Source organism: Leptidea sinapis, chromosome 30 (assembly GCF_905404315.1).
Source record: "Leptidea sinapis chromosome 30, ilLepSina1.1, whole genome shotgun sequence".
NCBI lineage: Eukaryota > Metazoa > Arthropoda > Insecta > Lepidoptera > Pieridae > Leptidea > Leptidea sinapis.
The window spans coordinates 5,948,805-5,969,652 of NC_066294.1; the positions used below are offsets into that span (position 1 = coordinate 5,948,805).

Here is a 20,848-nt window from a genome sequence, read left to right on the forward strand (position 1 = left end):
GTTAGCTAATTATGTAATTACTTGTAATAATATTGACACACTTTTTACACAAATTTTCTTGCCCCAAGTTAAGCATATATAGCCTGTGTTATGGGTTACAAGACAATGATATATTTAATACAATATACTTACTTAAAAATACATAAATTCATATAAACATACATAAATACATTTAAACATCCACGACTCGGAAACAAACATCCATATTCATCATATAAATGCTTGCACCTACCGGGATTCGAACCCGGGACCTCTAGCTTAGTAAGTAGGATCGCTAACCACTCGGCTATACAGGTCGTCTTATGGCAGAAGGATCCTTAGGTAGGGACTGTATAAATTGACAATCTTGGTATTACATGGATCTTACAACTATTTACAGTAGAAGAACTGAGTTGTGAGACTTTTTTACAAGTTGTTTTTTTAATGGCATAAGGCGTATTTCAGTTAAAAATGCTTTTTGTTATTATATTATGTAATTACAAAACATTTTTGCTCACTGAGTCTCTTCTGGCTTCTTCTCAGGTGAGACGCAATAGTGAAGCTGACGAGACGAAGCGATTGACCCTTTTGAATAAAGAAATTTTTGTACAACCAAAAAAATCTTATGTTTGATGACGCAAGCTTAAGAATTAGGGACCCAACAAGTATAGTAGATAGTATAATAGATAGGGCTATAACTCTTTTTAGTTATGCAACAACTATGCCCTTCTATATCTGCTTCTTTTTGATAATGTTGTTAAGTGATCACCGCCGCCCACAATCTCCTGCTACACCAGAGGAATCACAGGAGCGTTGGAGCGGCCTTTAAGGAAGGTGTACGCGCTTTTTTTGAAGGTACCCATGTCGTGTCGTCCCGGAAACACCGCACAAGGAAGTTCATTCCACAGCTTTGTAGCACGTGGAAGATAGCTCCTTGAAAACCGCACTGTGGAGGACGCCACACATCCAGGTGGTGGGGATGATATCCTAACTTGTGGCGTGTCGTGCGCAGATGGAATTCGGCGGTAGAAGTCAGGTTAAACAGCTCTTCGGAACACTCCCCGAGATAAATGCGGTAGAAGACACACAATGAAGCGACGCGACGTCTCTACGCAAGGCCAAGTGATCCAGCCAAGATCTAGATATTAATGAGAGTAAGCTTACCGTACTGATATCCAAATTTTCTATTAAGTGATGAGTTCTGTCACCAACGCAAGCAATAACCGGGTCTTCATTCGAGACTCTTGTGCTTCGACCTATAATTCATTCAACAATGAAAGGTATAAAATATTATTTATTAATTATATTGTAGAACTATTTTTAATTAATAGAATAATAATTATGTAAAACAATAGACTAGTAATACAGGTTTATTTTGTTGACTACACGTACTCAAAAGCAATTAAATACTGCCATTTAAAATAAACGTTATTTATCAGTTTTCAAAAAAACTGATTTATCTGTTACTACAACTTAACACATTTGTGAAAAAAATGTATCCAACGAAACAACTTTTACTTTTTTGTGCTTAGCTTTGTGTGCGTTCGTACAATTCACAATTGTATTCATAAATCTCCAAACATAGTTGACGTTTCTGTCCACTCGCTACTCGTTTCCCGCAACTGGTGGATCATGTTGCAAATATGAGAATTATGTGCAAAAATATGGGCAGGATTTTTGTATGTTATAATTTTGTTAGATAATCGTACAAAAAAAATAAATCAGAACTCTCACCGAATTTTTTTCTCCGATAGACACTTTTGAAATTTCCTTTGTAAATATCGAATCTGTCCAAGTCGAACCCCACTGAGTTTTCATCGTGGCTTAAATTATGATCCTTTTTAGTGCTCTCGTTAGATTTTTCATTACTATGTCGATTTGATTTCTCCAGTCGACACGATCTCGTGTCAAATTTTGCAGCGCAAAGGGACGTGTAGTTCTTCCGTTGTGACGCAACCACACAGTATGTTGTCTCTTGAGGGTCGACCGGGCTGTAAAAAAATAATATGATCGCCTGGTACCAAAATACTCTATAAAATTAATTTCAACGACTGTTTAACAAATTTTCAATCAGAAGTTTTTACTGCACCGCTACCATATTTATGTTCTCCTAGTAACTATGCAGTAATTACGTCGTGCAAATGTCGGCAGAATATATTAAGGTATACTCGCGTCATACATAAGACAATCTCTTCTTCAACTATGATTGCCTGGTACGAAAACACTGTATAAAATTCATTTCAACGACAAGTTTTCACTTTAGCGCTACCATATTTATGTTCTCCTGGTATCTATGCAGTCATTACGTCGTGCGAATGTCGCCAGAATATTATGGTATAATAATTACATCATACATAATAAAATATCTTCTACAACTATGATTGCCTAGTACTAAATCGCTGTATAAAATTGTCTTACAAATTTTTGATCAGGTCACGTGTCATGACGCGAGTTTAACATTTTATACCCATCCCAAGAAAAGTGCTCAACGCCGCTAAAGAAGATTTCACTTAAAAAATGTTTTGTTAAAGAAGAATAGATAGCTGATGGCGGACAGGGGGTCAAAATAAGAAAATGATTGAAAAGAGCGCAAAAAAAGAATGCTGGGAGAGTTACTTGCGCCGCTTCTTCTCTCTCTCTCTCAGAGCGCCATTTGTTTCCGAAGCGGTAGTAGTATCTAGTAGTTATTAGAAATGACATCAAAAAGAATTCTAAAGGAATCAATTTTGAGAAAATAATAACTGCCTTTTTATGCCTTTTTTATTAAGTTTTATCATAGGGAAGTAATGCTGAAAGCTTAATTACAAATTAAGTAAATTAATAAAATCAATTTTTCAGTAGCTCCTGCAAATTACCCTACACCACCGTTCTCCCACGACTTCAGCGAATAAACCTCGCAGCATCAGGCCTCTTTCTATCTTCTCTTGAAATACTTTCCCCCTTATTCATAATGGTCGGCTAACTTTAAACAGCTGCTTAAGAGTGTTTCTTCTCATTCTGACTTAGGTCAATAGATGAAGACAGAGTGAGAATTAGCAATGGTTAAAGTTAGCAGACTATTATGAATAAGGGGGTTTGACTCTAAGATATCTACCGCGTTGATGATAGGGAGAAAAATATGACTTTATATAAATAAAATAGTTCACCAAATAATTAAGGTTAGATCACGGTTGGTGTTTTCATTTACGCTTATTGGATTTGTATGAAGTGGGAAATCAATTTGAGGCTACATACCTGCTAAAATACACTACACTTTTGTGGGTTCCAGTAAAGATCGTCTGTATATTTCCCGAAAAGTATGTATGTTAAGATTCAAGCAAACTTTTGTTCCCACTATGTTTGTAGACTTTCTAGTATTGGTGGATGAGAGGTCCACACTTAGTACAGGGACTATTGCGATTAGATTGGAAGTATTTTTTAGGTCACTAAAATATTTTAACTTCACCCTTGAAAATTTTGAAAAATCGGGAATTTATTGGTTTTACCCCGTTTTTCAAAAATCGAGATTTGATCAGATCTCGACGTTTTAAGGTCCAAGGAAGCTTCCCTGACTGTTCCGGCGATGGTGTCCGTACGTCTGTATGTATGTGTGTGTGTATGGATGTATGTAAACCTCTAATAACTTTTGAACGGCTCGACCGATTTCATCGCGATTGGCGCAATTCGAAAGGGCTTGACCAAACTTAGATATTTAATACAATTAAGATTGAATTATATAGATTTTGAGAGCTCTCAAATCAACTGTTTTTTTTGGGAACGATTATAAATGAAACGGCTTTACCGATCGACTGAAAACTGCGTGAAAATCGGATTATTCGTTCAAAAGTAATTGCGGTTTAAAAATTTATAAAATAGGGTTTTGTTTAACCTTTATCAGACATGAGTTCGAAGAGCTCAATTATGGAAGGTCGCAGGGATGTCCTTAAGGGGCAACCGCTTTCCTAATTTATTTTATTGTTATTTCATAGTCTTTTGTCTCTGTGACTGCTTGTTTTTAAATAATATCAGCGACACTATGATATTTGGAAGCTTCAACTTTACGCTCAACCTTACATGTACAAACTAATTCAAAAACGATTCATCGCCTTCCTTGCTTAGATTTAGTAACGTCTACAATATTTGTGCAGGTGAAAGACAATATACCAGCGACAAGTAAAAGTCAATTAGTATGTATCTAACGTATTGGAACAACTTCAAGGTTAACAGTTACCAGTCATTCCTAGTTGAAGTATTTCGTCAATCCTATTCAATCGCTTTAATGGCAAGATGAATCTTCCCTTTATAGAATCTTGCTGATTGAAAAAGTTGCTTCAACTTGCGAGTTTATTCTAAATGGGCTTAATTATTTCTCTGTAATTGTATGTTTTTCTTTCAGCAAAGTAAGGCATCATACTAAATAAAAACTAACAATATAATAATTAAATTAGATTTATGAGACTATATTTCTTATGACGTATTTATTCTAGTATATTAGATATAAGATACATAATAGCTTTTAGGGTAAATGTATAACACTTCTATAATAAAGTCCCAGCCACTGTTCAGGCATTATCTATAAATAAATTTAAGTTTTATAAAAAAATGGCTCTGTCGTAAATCCTATTACTCCACTGCTGAATATCTAAATGATCGGACAGCCTGGGACTAGATTGTGATTATTTCATAGCGATAGAAATTACTGTACAATATTGTATAATTTTATTGAAAAGAGCGCAAAAAAAGAATGCTGGGAGAGTTTCTTGCGGCACTTCTTAACTCTCAGAGCGCCATTTGTTTCTAAAGCGGTAGTAGTATCTAGTAGTTATTAGAAATGACATCAAAAAGAATTCTAAAGGAATCAATTTTGAGAAAATAAATACCTTTTATGCCTTTTTATAGTGTGAATTGACATTATATTGAGATGCACTAAAGAGTCTGTGGTTAAAATAGTTTTTACTTCTTACTCTGCGGTCACAGCATCTATCGCTATTATTATATTAACAGATTTGGAGTGATTTTTATTTCGTTATGCCGAAGGAGTAAGAACTTTCGTGCGTACATTTTGCGTACTTTTCTTCCCAATTCTCATGACATGTAAAGTATTAAATTTCCAGTTGATAGCTTTTGTGCCAATACAAATTTTTTCTCACACATTCCTTTGAGAATAGATCAAACTTTCATTTCAACGACGTTTTTTGTTCCCTGTTCAAATATCACGTGAAACGGCTTCGCCCGCGTAGCGCTCTTAATATAGAAATATCTCTTAAGGCATTACGTATTCAATAGATTCAAATTATTATTCTGTAATACCGGTAAGTACAGAGGAAGATGAATGTAAAGGAAAATATTTAGTGTAACGGCTCTCTTTTTATAAGAGTTGATATATGGCATTGATGTAAGTGTTAATTACAATTAACAGCGTCTAATTAGCTGATCTCTTTGAAAATATTGTTGCGATAAAATTAAACGCTGTCCAGAAAAGGACATAAGTGCCTATCGACTACTCACTTAATTGTCGAACAGTTATGAGGGAAAACAGTCGCACGTGTTGAGAATAGTCGTCTTCTTGATACGGTTAGCTAAATGGTTATCATTCCGACTTAGAATCGACTTGACAGCTCTTGAAAGTCATTGAGCGAGACGTAAAGCAATTAATAAAACAAAGGTTTTGAAATTAAATTAGTTATACGTGAGAATAACCCAGAAAATGCAAAATGTTTACAATTAGACATATTTTGACTTACGATCAAAGAGAATGTAAATACTACGTAATAAGAGGCGGACTGCCTAAGTAAATATTGAAATTTAGTTTAGTAGTGATCTGACATAAGTTTGAAACAGTAGTAATTATATTACAGTATGGCGATTGGCGACGAACTATAATCAGCCCAAGTTTGAAGGCGAACAATTGCTAAAACGTAGTGGATTTCGGCTATCCCCTGTTTTTTCAAGAATATAGCTGTCAATTATGGCTTAAACTACAGCTAACCTACAGCTAATGTTACAATTACATATATAATAGTATGTTGAATATAGATGAAAACATTGATATCTCCTTTTCAAATTTTCTTAATTTTAAATAACAAATTTATATTGCTCTCCAAAATTAGTAGATTTTAGATTTTGAAATATCACATGTATTTAGTATGGTTATGATGTGCCTTACTTTAATGTAAGTACATTTAAACAGTTTTATTATATTTGTTTAATTGTCAGTGTATAAGTTAATAAATTCTATTTAGTTGGTTAACCTTTGTGAATAAATAATACTCATTCAGCGTCACCTTAAACTTTTTAATCCCCAAGAACCTTTACTTAATTCAAATTTATACAAATTCGACACCATGTTCCGATAAACTTAAAACAATAGACTAAATTTCTAAGAAATAAAAGATATTCTAACTTTTTTTATCTAATCATATTTTCAGCTTTACCAGCCAGTTTTTAATTGGTTAATGTTTACTTATATTTTCATTCTCAATATTTTGTGAACTACCTATAGTCGGAAATGTAAATAGACAATTCTATGTAATTCGAGATTAAAAATAATAAAAATTCAGAGCTTCTCAAAATTTTTCTAGGTAGTTTATTTTTTATTTACATATGTCAATGACGTTCTATACATACAAACAATGCACCTCATACAAAATCAAAGCCGAAATATGGTACATGCCTCAAATGACACCATATTATGGTCCTTCTTGGTACTTGGTACCTTAGTACCTTCGACTGCTATGTCTATACATTTCTGCGTTTACTCCAGTTGTTTAAAATATGGTTGGACAATAGGCAGCAATGTAAACACTATTTCAGTTTCAGCTGCCTATTTTGAATTTAGAACGCGATTTGGACAGTGACATCAGTGGAGTAGTTAGGTATTTTTTTAAACCCAGACAAATATAAGTTATAGTTCGTCAGCCTGTCTCTATTTTCCGATCAAGATCTGTTCAGTCGGAGGGTTCTTACGTTTTTAATCAAAAATCACATTCATACTACTAAGGGGAAAGTTTGTAGGTTTATTTATTGGTTTGTGTTTATATTTGTTAATTCTTTTGCGTTCTAGAGGGATTTGGATTTCATAAGTTAACCTTTAAGGTAACCTTTAATATGAGAAACTAATACTCAAATATAATATTTTTATTCACAAAAAATAATTCGTTAAACTGGTTATTTAAATGTTAGGTTCTTTGTATTAAATAAAATTTGTCTTTTAGACTTAGATTCTAGGGTATCTTTTTGGTATATTTAGTGTGAACGGACATCAACATATATATGTATGACAGGTTTTGTCAAATTTTAAATGTGGTTAAATCCATAAAACTTAAAAACTATAGTGGTGTAATATAAATTTACTTATTTAATTTCTTCACATCTCTCTCTAGCTACCTGGCGCCAATTCTCTTTCATTATTTCGTGTATGGGAAGGCTGAAAAATATTAGCTTTCACATATTTGCGATGTAAATAAGTATCGATTATCACTAGGTAACGATACTTCCGTGATAACGTGTAAATAGCACTAGTATGTAATTGTTCACGTTCTTGTAAGCCGTTTATATTACACAAAATACAATATTGCTAATCATTGTTCACTAGGCTTTTTACATTTTTAGTGAATTTGAACTACACTAACTAATAATTTGTCTTAATTTGTTTAGATTTACAAAATTTAGTGCATTGCAACATTATTACAGATTGCTAGAAATTCAGCCACAGATCGCACCCTTACTGTAAGTAGTTAACGAGCTTCATTGATCATCATATTTTACTACGACAATTACTTGACCATAACGACGTCATGGTTGGTGACTCAAATATGCAAATAGCACAAAAAAGATTTGGCCTAGTATCGTTGAGCACCTCCTCCTTTTTTGAAGTCGGTTAAAAAGAGCGACTCTATTGTTTTCATTTCTGATTGTGTCCCATTCTGACAAGTGGGTCTTGTCTGGGGTCAATAAAAATGATATTTATTGTTTTTATTGATTGATATTTTAATTTACTTACTTTTTGCATATCAATCTTATATAAATAAAATAACCGTACCGATGATAAGTCACACCATCTTTTTTTGAGTCGTTAATGTATTATTTAAGCACTTTTTATAGCACACTTAGGCTTGACGCACGACTAAGGAGAAAAGTGTGCTTACATTGTATTTAAGCACACTTTTGCCGTTCCAATATCAGTCTGCGAATGATATGGCCATATGTATAGAACGTCATTGACAAATGTCCTTATTTCATTTACCAAAAAAACGCTCTCTGAAGAGCTTGATGATGATGAATCGGAATTGGTTACTCTTATTATAAATTATATTTTCCGCAGCCAACTTGTCCACCGCAAAAGTTTGAAAATTTGATTTTTATCTTTTTAAGATTTCAAATAACTGAGCTTTTATCATATTTTCTTAATAATTGATATTTTTGGATATGAGCTAATCAATAATATGAGCTTTCCGTCAGGCAGTTGCGTGTTTCTATTTTAACCTTCGGGAGCACGGACTAGTAAAAAAATAAGCCGATTAACGTGTAAATACATAGCCTCACGCACACACTTACACTACTACAGGCCGATAGGCGGCCATTATGAGAATTGTCATCGTCTCTGACAGATCAGTTTGCGTCTCAATAAAATATTTAAAAAATGCCGTCGTGCGTTGTGAAATAGTGTAAAAACGATACTATATAAGTATTTGTGGCCATATATGATTATTTAAGGTAGAAAAAATTGTGAAACTCGTATCCCCCTAACCGCACACACACTAGCATAACGGTGCTTCACTTGCTAATATCACGGCCTTCTTTTTTTACTCGTCCATGTTCGGGAGTGGTAAAGGGTATTATCTAAAATTAATACCGAATTATACCTTACTAGCTACTGATAAATTATTAACAGCAGATAAATTTATTGACACTGCAACAACTTCACGTCATAGCGTTTGAGAACATATTTAACAATTAAAATATAACCGATCACTTCAAATAAACATAAATAATTCTTTTTAAATACAATACAGAAGAATATTGTACTCAAATTGAAATCTTATATTGGTATATTAAAGTATAAAATCGTACAACTGCTTAATGTCCTTGCATAAAAAGTTGCAGAATTCAAACTTGCCTTATCAGATTCTTTAGTCTATTTAAGTCGGTGTCATCCCGGTTAGTTCGTGCTACAAATAGTATGGATTGCTTGCGATGATATTAAAAAATAGGAGATGAATTGAAATGTTTTAAATGATTGCCTCTGTGGTTACAATGTGGTTTATAACGATAGTTATTGAATTACTATAATTTCCATGATTTTTTTTATGTTTTTTGTTCTACGTATTTTTAGCGTTTCATTATCATACCTGTAAGGTATTATTGTCAGGACAATAACCTTATACGACAAGATCATTGATACGTCTAGATCTTAAAATGCATAAAAGGCATTTATTTTCTCAAAATTGATTCCAGTGAATTTGAGATTGGTTTAGATTCACAATTGAACTACCTCCTAAACAGCTCGACCGATTTTAATGAAACTTTCTGTGTGTCTTCAGGTGGATTGGAGAATGGTTTAGATTCACAACTGAACTAGCTCCTAAACAGCTCGACCGATTTTAATGAAACTTTCTGTGTGTCTTCAGGTGGATTGGAGAATGGTTTAGATTCACAATTGAACTACCTCCTAAACAGCTGGACCGATTTTGATGAAACTTTCTGTGTGTCTTCTGGTGGATTGGAGAATGGTTTAGATTCACAATTGAACTACCTCCTAAACAGCTGGCTCGATTTTGATGAAACTTTCTGTGTGTCTTCAGGTGGATTGGAGAATGGTTTAGATTTACAATTGAACTACCTCCTAAACAGCTGGACCGATTTTGATGAAACTTTCTGTGTGTCTTCTGGTGGATTGGAGAATGGTTTAGATTCACAATTGAACTACCTCCTAAACAGCTGGCTCGATTTTGATGAAACTTTCTGTGTGTCTTCAGGTGGATTGGAGAATGGTTTAGATTTACAATTGAACTACCTCCTAAGCGACTGGACCGATTTTGATGATTTTTTTGTCTGTTCCAATAGGAGCTCAATTGAAATGTTTTAAATGACTGCCTCTGTGGTTACAATGTTGTTTATAACGATGGTTATTGAATGACTATAATTTGCATGAATATTTTTTATGTTTTTTGTTCTACGTATTTTTAGTGTTTCATTAGCATACCGGTAAGATATTTGCTAATTATTATTGTGAGTACAATAACCTTATCTATATCAATGATATAACTTGATTTTTTTTATAAAACATTTAATTTTTTTTTATAGATAATGCCTGAACAGTGGTGGACTTTATTATAAAAGTGTATACATTTACCCTTAAAGCTATTATGTATCTTATGAAGTAATCCCTTATTTCTAGTGTTATAATAATGAAAATCACTGTATAGAAAAAAAGCTTAGATTAAGGATTGGTGTCCGCTGCACTCCAACTAGATACCTACTGCAGGCGTAGTCGAAATTAATAAATACAAAATACTTACTGATGAAATGTGTCAGTGTCTTTCTTATTTCTTGTAGTATTATTTTTACACAGTTTCACTAGGCTACGCGGCCTTCTAATTTCAATTATTAGCAAAGATTAACAAAACATGTGGCACGTCAACGTCACTCATTGTTCGAGACTGGCTCGAGTACGCCCACTTGGGCGTAGTATTATTTGCCGCGATTTGCGACTAACGCCTGCGGTAGTTGGAGCGCAGCGGAGACCAATCCTTAATCAAAGAGTTTTGAGAAAACAAATGACGTAATGAAAATAAAGAACGAAATCTTTGAATTGTTCCTAATAATAATAAACTTTATATATCTAACTAGCTGACACAGCAAACGTTGTATTGCCATATAAAGTAATGAATAAAATCCATTGCCATCTCGCAACTCTATTGCGGATCTGTGGAAGTAATAGAATAATATATAAAAATCGCGATAGAAAAATAGATGTTTATCGTAGACAGGTGAAAATTTCAAGTTGTAGGTATTTTTTAAAGTTGTATCATAAAAAAATAAATAATTTATCTAAAAATAAAAATAAAAAAATTTTTGGGGTGGACTACCCTTAACATTTAGGGGGATGAAAAATAGATGTTTTCCGATTCTCAGACCTACCCAATATGCATACAAAATTTCATGATAATCGGTCAAGCCGTTTCGGAGGAGTTTAACTACAAACACCGCGACACGAGAATTTTATATATTAGATTAAAAACTAATAAACTAATTACTAATGTGACTACTGTACAGCTTAAAGGAATTTATATCTTGTTTTTGCAGCGGTTAGTTGTTTTCACATTTACTCTTTTACGGGAGGCTCAATTAAGGATCGCTGTCAGGTATTTTATTGCATTGATCGCACTTTGATCGCTAAAATGTCTTGCCGGTTTCAACTTGACTATGTAAACATCCCCAATATTGTATCGATAGCGAGAACTTGAAGCATTATAGCGCAAATAAACGATTATTTTTAATTACAGAGGCTAGATTAACAAGTTAAATACTTTTATAAAAGAGAAGTAGGTACTATAGGCACATTGACGACCCCTATAGCCCAGTGGTTAGTGACCCTACTGAGCTACAGGTCCCGGGTTCGAATCCCGGTACAATCATTTGTATGATGAATATGAATGTTTGTTTCCGAGTCATGGATGTCTATATTATGTATTTATGTATGTTTAAGTAAGTATATTGTATTAGATATATCGTTATCTTGTACCCATAGTACAGGCTATGCCTAGTTTGGGGCAAGATAATTTGTGTAAGAGTGGGTCAATACTATTATTAACAAATTTCTAGAAACTGTGATAATTTTAATGTTTACACCAGTAACAAACATTTTTTTGAAGTGAAGGTTACTTTAGCTGCGATAAGATTTTTCGTTAAGAACGTTTGGGCACGTTGTGGTAGGGGAAAATCTTATGAGTATAATCCCTACTAATAATATTACAAATGTGAATGTAAGTTTGTTTGTTACGCTTTCACGCCTAAACCACCTAACCGATTTTGATAAAATTTAGTACAGTGATAGAAAAGGACATAGACTACCTTTTATTGCTAAAAAAAATAAATGGAGGGGTTGAAATAGGGGATGACAGTTTTTATGGAAATTCGTCATTATCGAAGATAAAACCATTGAACTTTGTATTTAGGCACTCGATAAGAAATAATTTATTAATATTTGTTCGAGAATTTTTAAAACTTTGACCTACATATGGATTGAATAGGTTGTAAATTAAGGTTCACAGGGAAATACTATAAAAGAGATTGTCCATAATGATAAGGTATATCCGCTGTGTCATAGAAGAAACGCCAGCAGCAGCGGAAAGAGCAGTTTGTATATTATGTGTATTATTTGAAAAGTATCCTAAAATATAAAGAAAATTGCCCAAACTATTCAACGCAGACATAGTTATAAATATATATAGTTAGACACTTTTTGGATGAGTGAAATCTCGTGAGTTCGTGTCACCGAAATTCTTATAGCAGTATATCTGTAGCTATACAGCTGACGTATTTAATGGATTTAGAGAAAAGTTAAATGTGAATATACTGTGCATTGTTGAAATAGTGTTGTTGTTTGATTAATATATTACCTACTGAAAAAGAGTTTTAAAAATAAATTTTAATTAAAAATTCAAATGTTTTTGAACATAATGAAATTTCAAATTTTAATACTAAAAGTTCTTAGTTTTCACTTCTATCTAACTAATTCTAGTAGGCTTCATAAGATACATAATAGCTTTAAGTGTAAATGTATAACACTTTTATAATAAAGTCCCAGCCACTGTTCAGGTATTATCTATAAATAAATTTATATGTTTTATTAAAGGTATCTAAATAAATAAATGTCTAGGTCATCGCACAGCCTGGGACTAGATGAGGATTATTTTATAGCAATAGCAATGACAGTACAATATTGTATATTTTAGTAAAGAGTGCAAAAAAAGAATGCTGGGAGAGTTTCTTGCGCCCCTTCGTCTCTCTCAGAGCGCCACTTGCTTCCGAAGCGTTAGTAGTATCTAGTATATTAGAAATGACATCAAAAAGAATTCTAAAGGAATCAATTTTGAGAAAATATATGCCTTTTATGCCTTTCATCCTGCTGAAAACAGAGGCACGAATGGACAGCAGAGTCTTAGGCTGAGAAGTATATAGTGTACTTAGACTTTGCTTAGACTTTACTTAAGTAAAACTCAGCTGAGTGCGATAAAACGCGAACTTGACTTTTACATAGCGATGTCTTAGCTTAGGCTCAGCATAATTTCAGTTTTAAAATTACTATAAAAACGAAACCAGAGATGCTAAGTTAACACTCAGCTAAGTTTAAGTACCAATTTATTACAGTGGGAGGCTCCTTTGAACAGGATGCCGGCTAGTTTGTGGGCACCACAACGGCGCCTATTTCTGCCGTGAAGTAGATTAGTGTTAGTATAGAAGTATTTTTAGTGATGTGTAAATATTACTGTGTTGCGGTTTGAAGGGCGCCATAGCTAGTGAAATTACTAGGCAAATGAGACTTAACAACTTATGTCTCAAGACGAGCGCAATTGTATTGCCGCTCAGAATTTTTGTGTTTTTCAAGAATCCTGAGCGGCACTGCATTGTACTGGGTAAGGCATATCAATTACCATAAGCTGAATAAAAAAACCTTAGTAAAATCTCAGCAAAGTCTATGTACGCTATAGATCTCAGCCTTAGAGGGCTCTCGTTGGTAACTCTTGTATTTAGAACACTAAAAGCAACATGTAAGTTCGGTGGCCTTTTAATAAAATTTGCAAAAATAAAAATGTTAGAGCGGTTATTTTTATTATGTAGAGGAATGTTGCCACGGAAGCTGGGCGGTAGGCGTACTGGTTCAGGATCTTTATTGAGCGCAGGAATTCCCGCAACTACAATGTTGTGGAAATGAGAAGACAATCAGAGGCTTTGAGTGTATAATTATTTTACAACCGCGGGGACAGGTTGTCTCGCCTTCTAGTAAATATAGTGGTAATAACTCCGGAATGCTTTATTTTTGAACGTTTAAGGCTTTTATTACATTATTATCGTAATCGTTAACTTGCATGTATTCCTATTAAAATGCTTGCCTGTGCCCACGATTTTGATCCCATTAGGCCTTGTTCACATAGTGAGATGAAATATATTTATTGCGTCGAATACAGTACCTATACATTATAGATCTTAAATTTATTGCAGTGTTTTCTTTTTTTTATGAAAATAAGGGAAGATACGACCGAGACGTTCAGCTGTTTATAACTGATACGCCCTGCCCATTACAATGCAGTGCCGCTCAGGATTCTTGAAAGAAAAAATTCTGAGCGGCACTACAACTGCGCTAGTCACCTTGAGACAGAAGATGTTAAGTCTCATTTGCCCAGTTATTTCACTAGCTACGGCACCCTTCAGACCGAAACACAGTAATGCTTATACATTACTGCTTCATGGCAGAAATAGGCGCCGTTGTGGTACCCATAATCTAGTCGGCTGTGCAAAGGAGCCTCCGATTTCGATCACTTAAGGCCTTGTTTACATAATGAAATGAAATGAAATTTATTTATTGCGTCGAATACAGTATACATTATAGATCTGAAATTTATTGTAGTGCCTTGTATTCGGCTAATTTAAATTAGCATGCAAAAAGTATACTTAAAATTTAACAAATTATTAACACTATATTTTTTTTTCATTTAAACAGGAATCCAGTAAATTGTTTATGGGGTAAGTTTTTAACAGGTAGATGATTGAAAAATTTATACACATTGCGTTGCTTCTATTTAGGTATAATGTTGTTCTGGGACAGTGGCCATGAACCAGTCATAGGGAGTTGTCGAAAAAAAAAAGAACAGAAAGTCAGATAACGGCTCATCTCACTACACAAGCGAATTCTCCTTTATTCTTTAGCTTTCTTTCGCCGTCGTTCGTAAAATGTGAACCTACTGATGAACAGCACTAAACAAAAGACAGATTAAGGTTTCCTTCTTCTTCACTCACCAGCTAAACATATTCGTTCTCTTTCGTCTCATAGCTCACTATCGTCGTCGTTTATTATATGTGCACCCGGCTTCAGAGAATGACGGTGAATGGAAGACAAATAAGTACTCCATTCTCCTTCACTCACCATGATACACATATTCTTTTTCTTAGGATATTAAATAATAAGTTTAATTATAATTATTGATTAATTTCTCAGGCTATTATTTAATAGCGTAATATTGTTATTACTTTGTTAACATATCTTTTGATGAAAAAAAAAAACCCGCTGAGTTTGTTGCGCCCATTTTTCTCAGGTCTGAGGCATTCTTTTTGGAATGGTAGTTTTTGACTTGCAATAAGTGATGTCACATCCTATTTTGAATAAAAATATTTGAATTTCGTTACATATCTCACTATCGCCGACGTTTGTAATATGTGGACCCGGCCTAAGCAAGATGGCGGCGAACGAATGACAAATAAAGATCTACAAACTCCTTCGCCATCCTTGCTATAAATATTCTTTCTATTTTCTATAGCTCTGATATTTGATTGAGAATTTTTATAAGATAGCTCTCTTTCGCAATCATTCGTTATATGAAGAGCAGGTATAAAATTCATATCCCATAGATCGTAAAAAGTTTCATAATGTGTGCAAAATTACATGACGATTGAAACAACTAATATTATACTATTTTTTATGAGAAAAGTAAAGAGACTAGCTATACGTTCACGGTGGGTATATACGCCCTGCCTATGACAATGCAGTGCCACTCGAGATTCTTGAAATACCCAAAATACTGAGCTGCATCTCAACCACAACTGCGTTCGTCACTTCGAGACATGAGATATAACGCCCTTTAAACCGAAACAGAATAATGCTTGAACACTACTTTTTGAGGCAAAAAAAGGCAACGCTGAGGTACTTTTCTAGATGGTATCCTTCGCAAGTATTTATTACTCCTCATAAAAGATCTGACACATGATACACAAGATGTATATGCTTTTACAATATGATCCCAGAAAATATGTTACGAAATTTAAACGCGTTGTTAAAAAGCGACCAAGTGCAAGTCGAACTCGCCCATGGAGGGTTCCGTAGCAACAAGTAAAATAATATAAAAGTTCTTGTAGTTCGTTGTAACTTTGATCGATGTTTTAATAATAGTATATTTTTGTAGTTATTGATAATACTATTTATTACGTATTATATATTATCTAATATATAAAATTCTCATGTCGCGGTGTTTGTAGGTTAACTCCTTCGGAACGGCTTGACCGATTCTCTGAGAATCGGATAACATAATATATATTTCATCCCCCTAAATGTTAAGGGTGGTCCACGCCGAATTTTTTTTGTCATTTTTTTTGACAATTTTTTTTAGATTCGTTTGATTATGAGTCAGCATTAAAAAATACATACAATTTCAAATTTTGACCGATCTACGATCAACAGTTACTTTTGTATCGCGATTTTAATATCGGCAATACAACGTTTGCTGGGTCAGCTACTTATTTATAGTATTAATGCTGCTTTAGGATCCACATAAATGACGTCGTGGGCAGCATCTAGTGACGAAATAGGATTCAAATGACCAATAGTATCTAGAAATAAGGTAAAGGTTTAGTGTATCACTTAAATTTTGAAATACAGTTAAGGGAAACAATTTTGTGAGAAGAAATTTGATTAATAATTAGGTACTTAGGCCCCATATCCACCACAGCAGAGAGTAGGGGGGACGAGAGGAGAGGAGGAGAGAAATGAGACATCTTCTATCCTCTCCTCTTGATCAATTTCCACCGAAGCTAAGGGGAGAGGAGAAGTGGAAATAATGAAATCTGATTGGTTATCAAAATACATCTCCTCTCCTCTCCGCTTTGGTGGATACCGGCCCTACCCCTTTTAGGGGTATGAAAAATGGGTGAAAATATATTTTTTTATTTTTTGATAAATTTTTTTATTGTATTTTATTATGATTCAGCATTAAAAAATACGCACAACTTCAAATTTTTAACCGTGTACCATCAATACCTATTTTTGTATCGCGATTTTTATATTGTTCTATTCCATCCACAGATACGCAATAGAGTTGCAAGATGGCAATCGAATATAATGATTATTGTAGTACGATAAATTTTATGTACGATATATTTGGTAGGTCTGAGAATCGGTCGTCATCTATTTTTTATACCCCAAAATTTTTAAATATTGTTTATTTATTATTACTTTATATGGCAATTGAATGATATACCAATCTAACTTTCTCCATGCAGTTAGACATGAGCGCGAGTTAAAGCTAGTTAAAACATTGAACAGTGTGAACAATTCCATAGTAGTAAGTATCGAAACCATACACGGCAGCTCATAAATTGATCTATTTGTGACGATCAGACAGCTTGTATGGTTTGAGAGAGTAACGGTGCCAACTTGGCAAGTTTTTACCCATAACCAGTAGATATGAATTTAATAACTGCGATATACACGCTCAGATAAAGGCAATAAAATAGACGGAGCTTTTGCTATTGGGAGCTCTGTAATGACCGTGGGGAGTTGTCAAGATACGTCATATTCATGCACCACACAAAAATGACTTCCGAATATATTATGTAGATACTATTAAAGACATATTTTGAGAGAACATAATTACGCCGTTGCTATGTCAAATATTAATATTATGTAATATAAAATAACGCCTCAAGCGGTTAATTTTCAGACACATATTCACTTGTTAACATTTATAAAGTACTAGCTTTTACCCGCGAAGTCGTCCGCGTAGATAAAGGGTTTCTAAAAATTGTTTGGAATTGAAGATTATCTCATGTCGTATTCCAGTTCCGGTTCCCGTTTTAGCTCCCATTTGTTCGAGGAAGATTGCTATTGGTATAGTTATGACTCATCGACGTGAATTTCAATTTTAACAAATTACGCGGGAACCATATATTTTATCGTACTAAAATGTAGCCTACGTCCTTTCCCAAGCTCTAGTTTATCGCTGTACCAAATTTCATCAAAATCGGTTCAGTAGCTCCAGCGTAAAAGCGTAACAAACAAACTTACATTCACTTTTATAATATTAGTAGAGACATTCTAGTTAATTCATGTCAAAGTCGATTACAACGTTGTGTATACTTTTAAACTTAATAACCAGGGCTGCCAAAGATATTTTGACTAAATTTCATTCTCTACACGATAAACAAAATAATATTATTCTACTATTCCACAATAGCGTATTTTTCTCTTAATGCTTATAATATTAATTTTTCAAATGTCTAGACTCTCTTACCATATTTCACACAATATAATTAAATACTGTCGAATAATACCTGAAGATTTGTGAAAATCAGTTAAAGACATTAAATTCTTCACCAAAAATATATATAAATCTAATTGATTAACTGGACGCGGTCCGTCTATTTTTTCATTAGCAGAATATCTAACAGTGATGAGAAATCCTTTCGCAGCTCGTTCCATATCGGACTTGCTCAGATTTTCCGCAGAAAAACCAAGTTGCTTCATACTTGTTATTTATGAAGAAACAGCATGCGGTCTAATTTTCGCAATTAATTGATACAGTTACGAACACATACATAAATGTAACAACTGATTATGTGAACTCATTTGCGCCTTACAAGGTCAAAAAACCGGAACGACATGTTTTTTCTACGGTTGCGTTTGCTTCTGTTGTTTACACGACATTTACGTCAAAATAAAGCCAACTCCTTAAGGCCCGGTCTCCACCAAAGCGGAGAGGAGAGGAGATGCGTTTCGATAACCAATCAGATTTCATTATTTCCACTTCTCCTCTCCGCTTAGCTTCGGTGCAAGTGGATTAAGCGGAGAGGAGAGATGTCTCATTTTTCTTTGATTTTGTGCCGCGAGCGAGCAAGCGGCGCGGCAAAGCGGAGATGTGAGATGTCCATAGTAGTACGGCCGAGCGGCGTGGCGCCCTTTTCCCACATCTTGCACACCCGAAATCGTAATTTATTCGATTGAAAGTACTCGAATGCAAAATGCGTTCCTTTCCTATCTTTAACCGACGATGAAAAAAAGGAGGACGTCTTCCTTTCGTACATATCAGTTGACTGATTTCGAGCTCTCACAGCTCACGTCCCCGCTATGCAGAGCTCTCATCTCCTCCCCGCTTTACATTTCCTCTCCGATTTGGTGGAAATACCTTTACCGCTTCGAGGCTAATCTCCTCTCCTCTCTGCGTTGGTGGAAACCGGGCCTTTGGCTGTGGACCGAGCCAATGGCTTGGGTAGTGGTGCTAATAGTGGAGCTAGATTATCTCTCTCGCACAAGATCGCAATTATTGTTATTATTAATTGAAGAGGTTGGCTATTTGACTAGTCATGGTGAGTCCTAGTAACACGGCGTCCAAAATTGAACTATTGTTGTTCGCCACTCATACTTATAGCTCGTCGTCAAGAACTGTCGCATTTACGAACCGCAGTATATTCTTGACGCAAGTATTACAAACAACATCTGAGAGCAGGGTGTAGTTACCAAGAATGGTGCTACGTTTATGCATTAGTGGGCCGCAATCGCAGAGGCGATGAAAAGGCGTTTCATTAGCATCAAGGCATAATCTGCAAGTTTTATCGTTTTTGATTCCGACCACATAGAGGTCCCTGTTTAGGCGACAGTGCCCAGTTAGCATCCTGGTGAGTATGCACAATTTTTCCTGTACGGCTCCAATCGCGTATCTACTGTTGAATGCCGTAATCAATGCTCTGGAATGGTTTAATTAAACCATTATTAATTAAACATATTACAATTATCGTCCAATTTTTATCCAACTGTAAAAGTTAGAGTAGTGACTTATTTTCGCACTGTCTGTAAAAAATAGATGTGTAAAAAAAATTGTCTCATATTGTGTAATTTTTTTTTTTTTAAATATAAGCTTTATATAAATTGTCAAGAACTGGTTAATTATGCGCTATTTTGGCGATTTAAATGATTAATACGGCTGCACGGGACGGAACCCTTTGCCTGTCCTAATAATAGATGAAGAAACCAAAAAAAAACGAATGACGCAAACGTCAGGTATTTTAGGAACCAACTTCGACCTGTTACTTTTGTGTTAGAGTGATGCGCGCGCATCTTAAAATTTCACTCTCATAATTTTTTCATAACGCGCCTGAAGAAGTATAACTTCAATATGAAATCGTATGTTACCTGGGGTCCCAGTTAGCTGAGAGTCTCCGACGTGACCTGGTACGGAGACGGATTCGTACCAGGCGTGGGGCTTCAGCCCGAACGCTAACAGCGGCCGTGCCCCCCTTTGATGAGAATAGCTGTAACGATCAAATTCAAATTCAAATATTTTTATTTCGAAATAAGATATGATATTACTTTTATAGATCCACAATATATATTACAAATACATTATATTAGATGCAAATTTCTTTAAATAACTACTCAACTAAAATAAATAATATTAACTTACAAATTTAAGCAAAATCTAAATCTAATCTTAAGTATATTATTTACAGGAGTCCTTTCAGGCAAGGTTCCGGAGATACTGGCAGCGTTACCCCTTTGAATAGCTAGACTAATACTTTGTTTGATAATATTTTGATATTACTTAATTAATTAATTTACGGGTAATTGATACACCCTGCCCATTAGAAAACAGCGCCGCTCAAGATTCTTGATAAATCCAAAAATTCTGAGCGGCACTACAATTGCGCTCATCACCTTTTGACTTAAGATGTTAAGTCTCATTTGCCAAGTAATTTCACTAGTTACGCCGCCCTTCAGGCCGAAACACAGTAATGTTTACAAATTACTGCTTCACGGCAGAAATAGCCGGCATCCTGTGCAAAGGAGCATCCCACTGGTACTTAAGGCTCATCTGAAGGCTTAATCTGAAGGGCCGGTCTGTCT

General features: G+C 34.6%; 1 protein-coding gene across 1 annotated transcript in view; it reads right to left on the reverse strand.

The window, feature by feature from the left end:
• Positions 1–20,848, reverse strand: part of LOC126973870 (protein NDNF-like) — a 78,822-nt gene that overhangs the window by 11,891 nt on the left and 46,083 nt on the right. The window contains exons 5-7 of the mRNA XM_050821224.1: positions 20,138–20,256; positions 1,714–1,970; positions 1,144–1,235 (exon numbers count right to left, since the gene is read on the reverse strand). Of these exons, the coding sequence (XP_050677181.1) occupies positions 1,144–1,235; positions 1,714–1,970; positions 20,138–20,256 (468 nt within the window). The remainder of the gene's footprint in view (positions 1–1,143; positions 1,236–1,713; positions 1,971–20,137; positions 20,257–20,848) is intronic.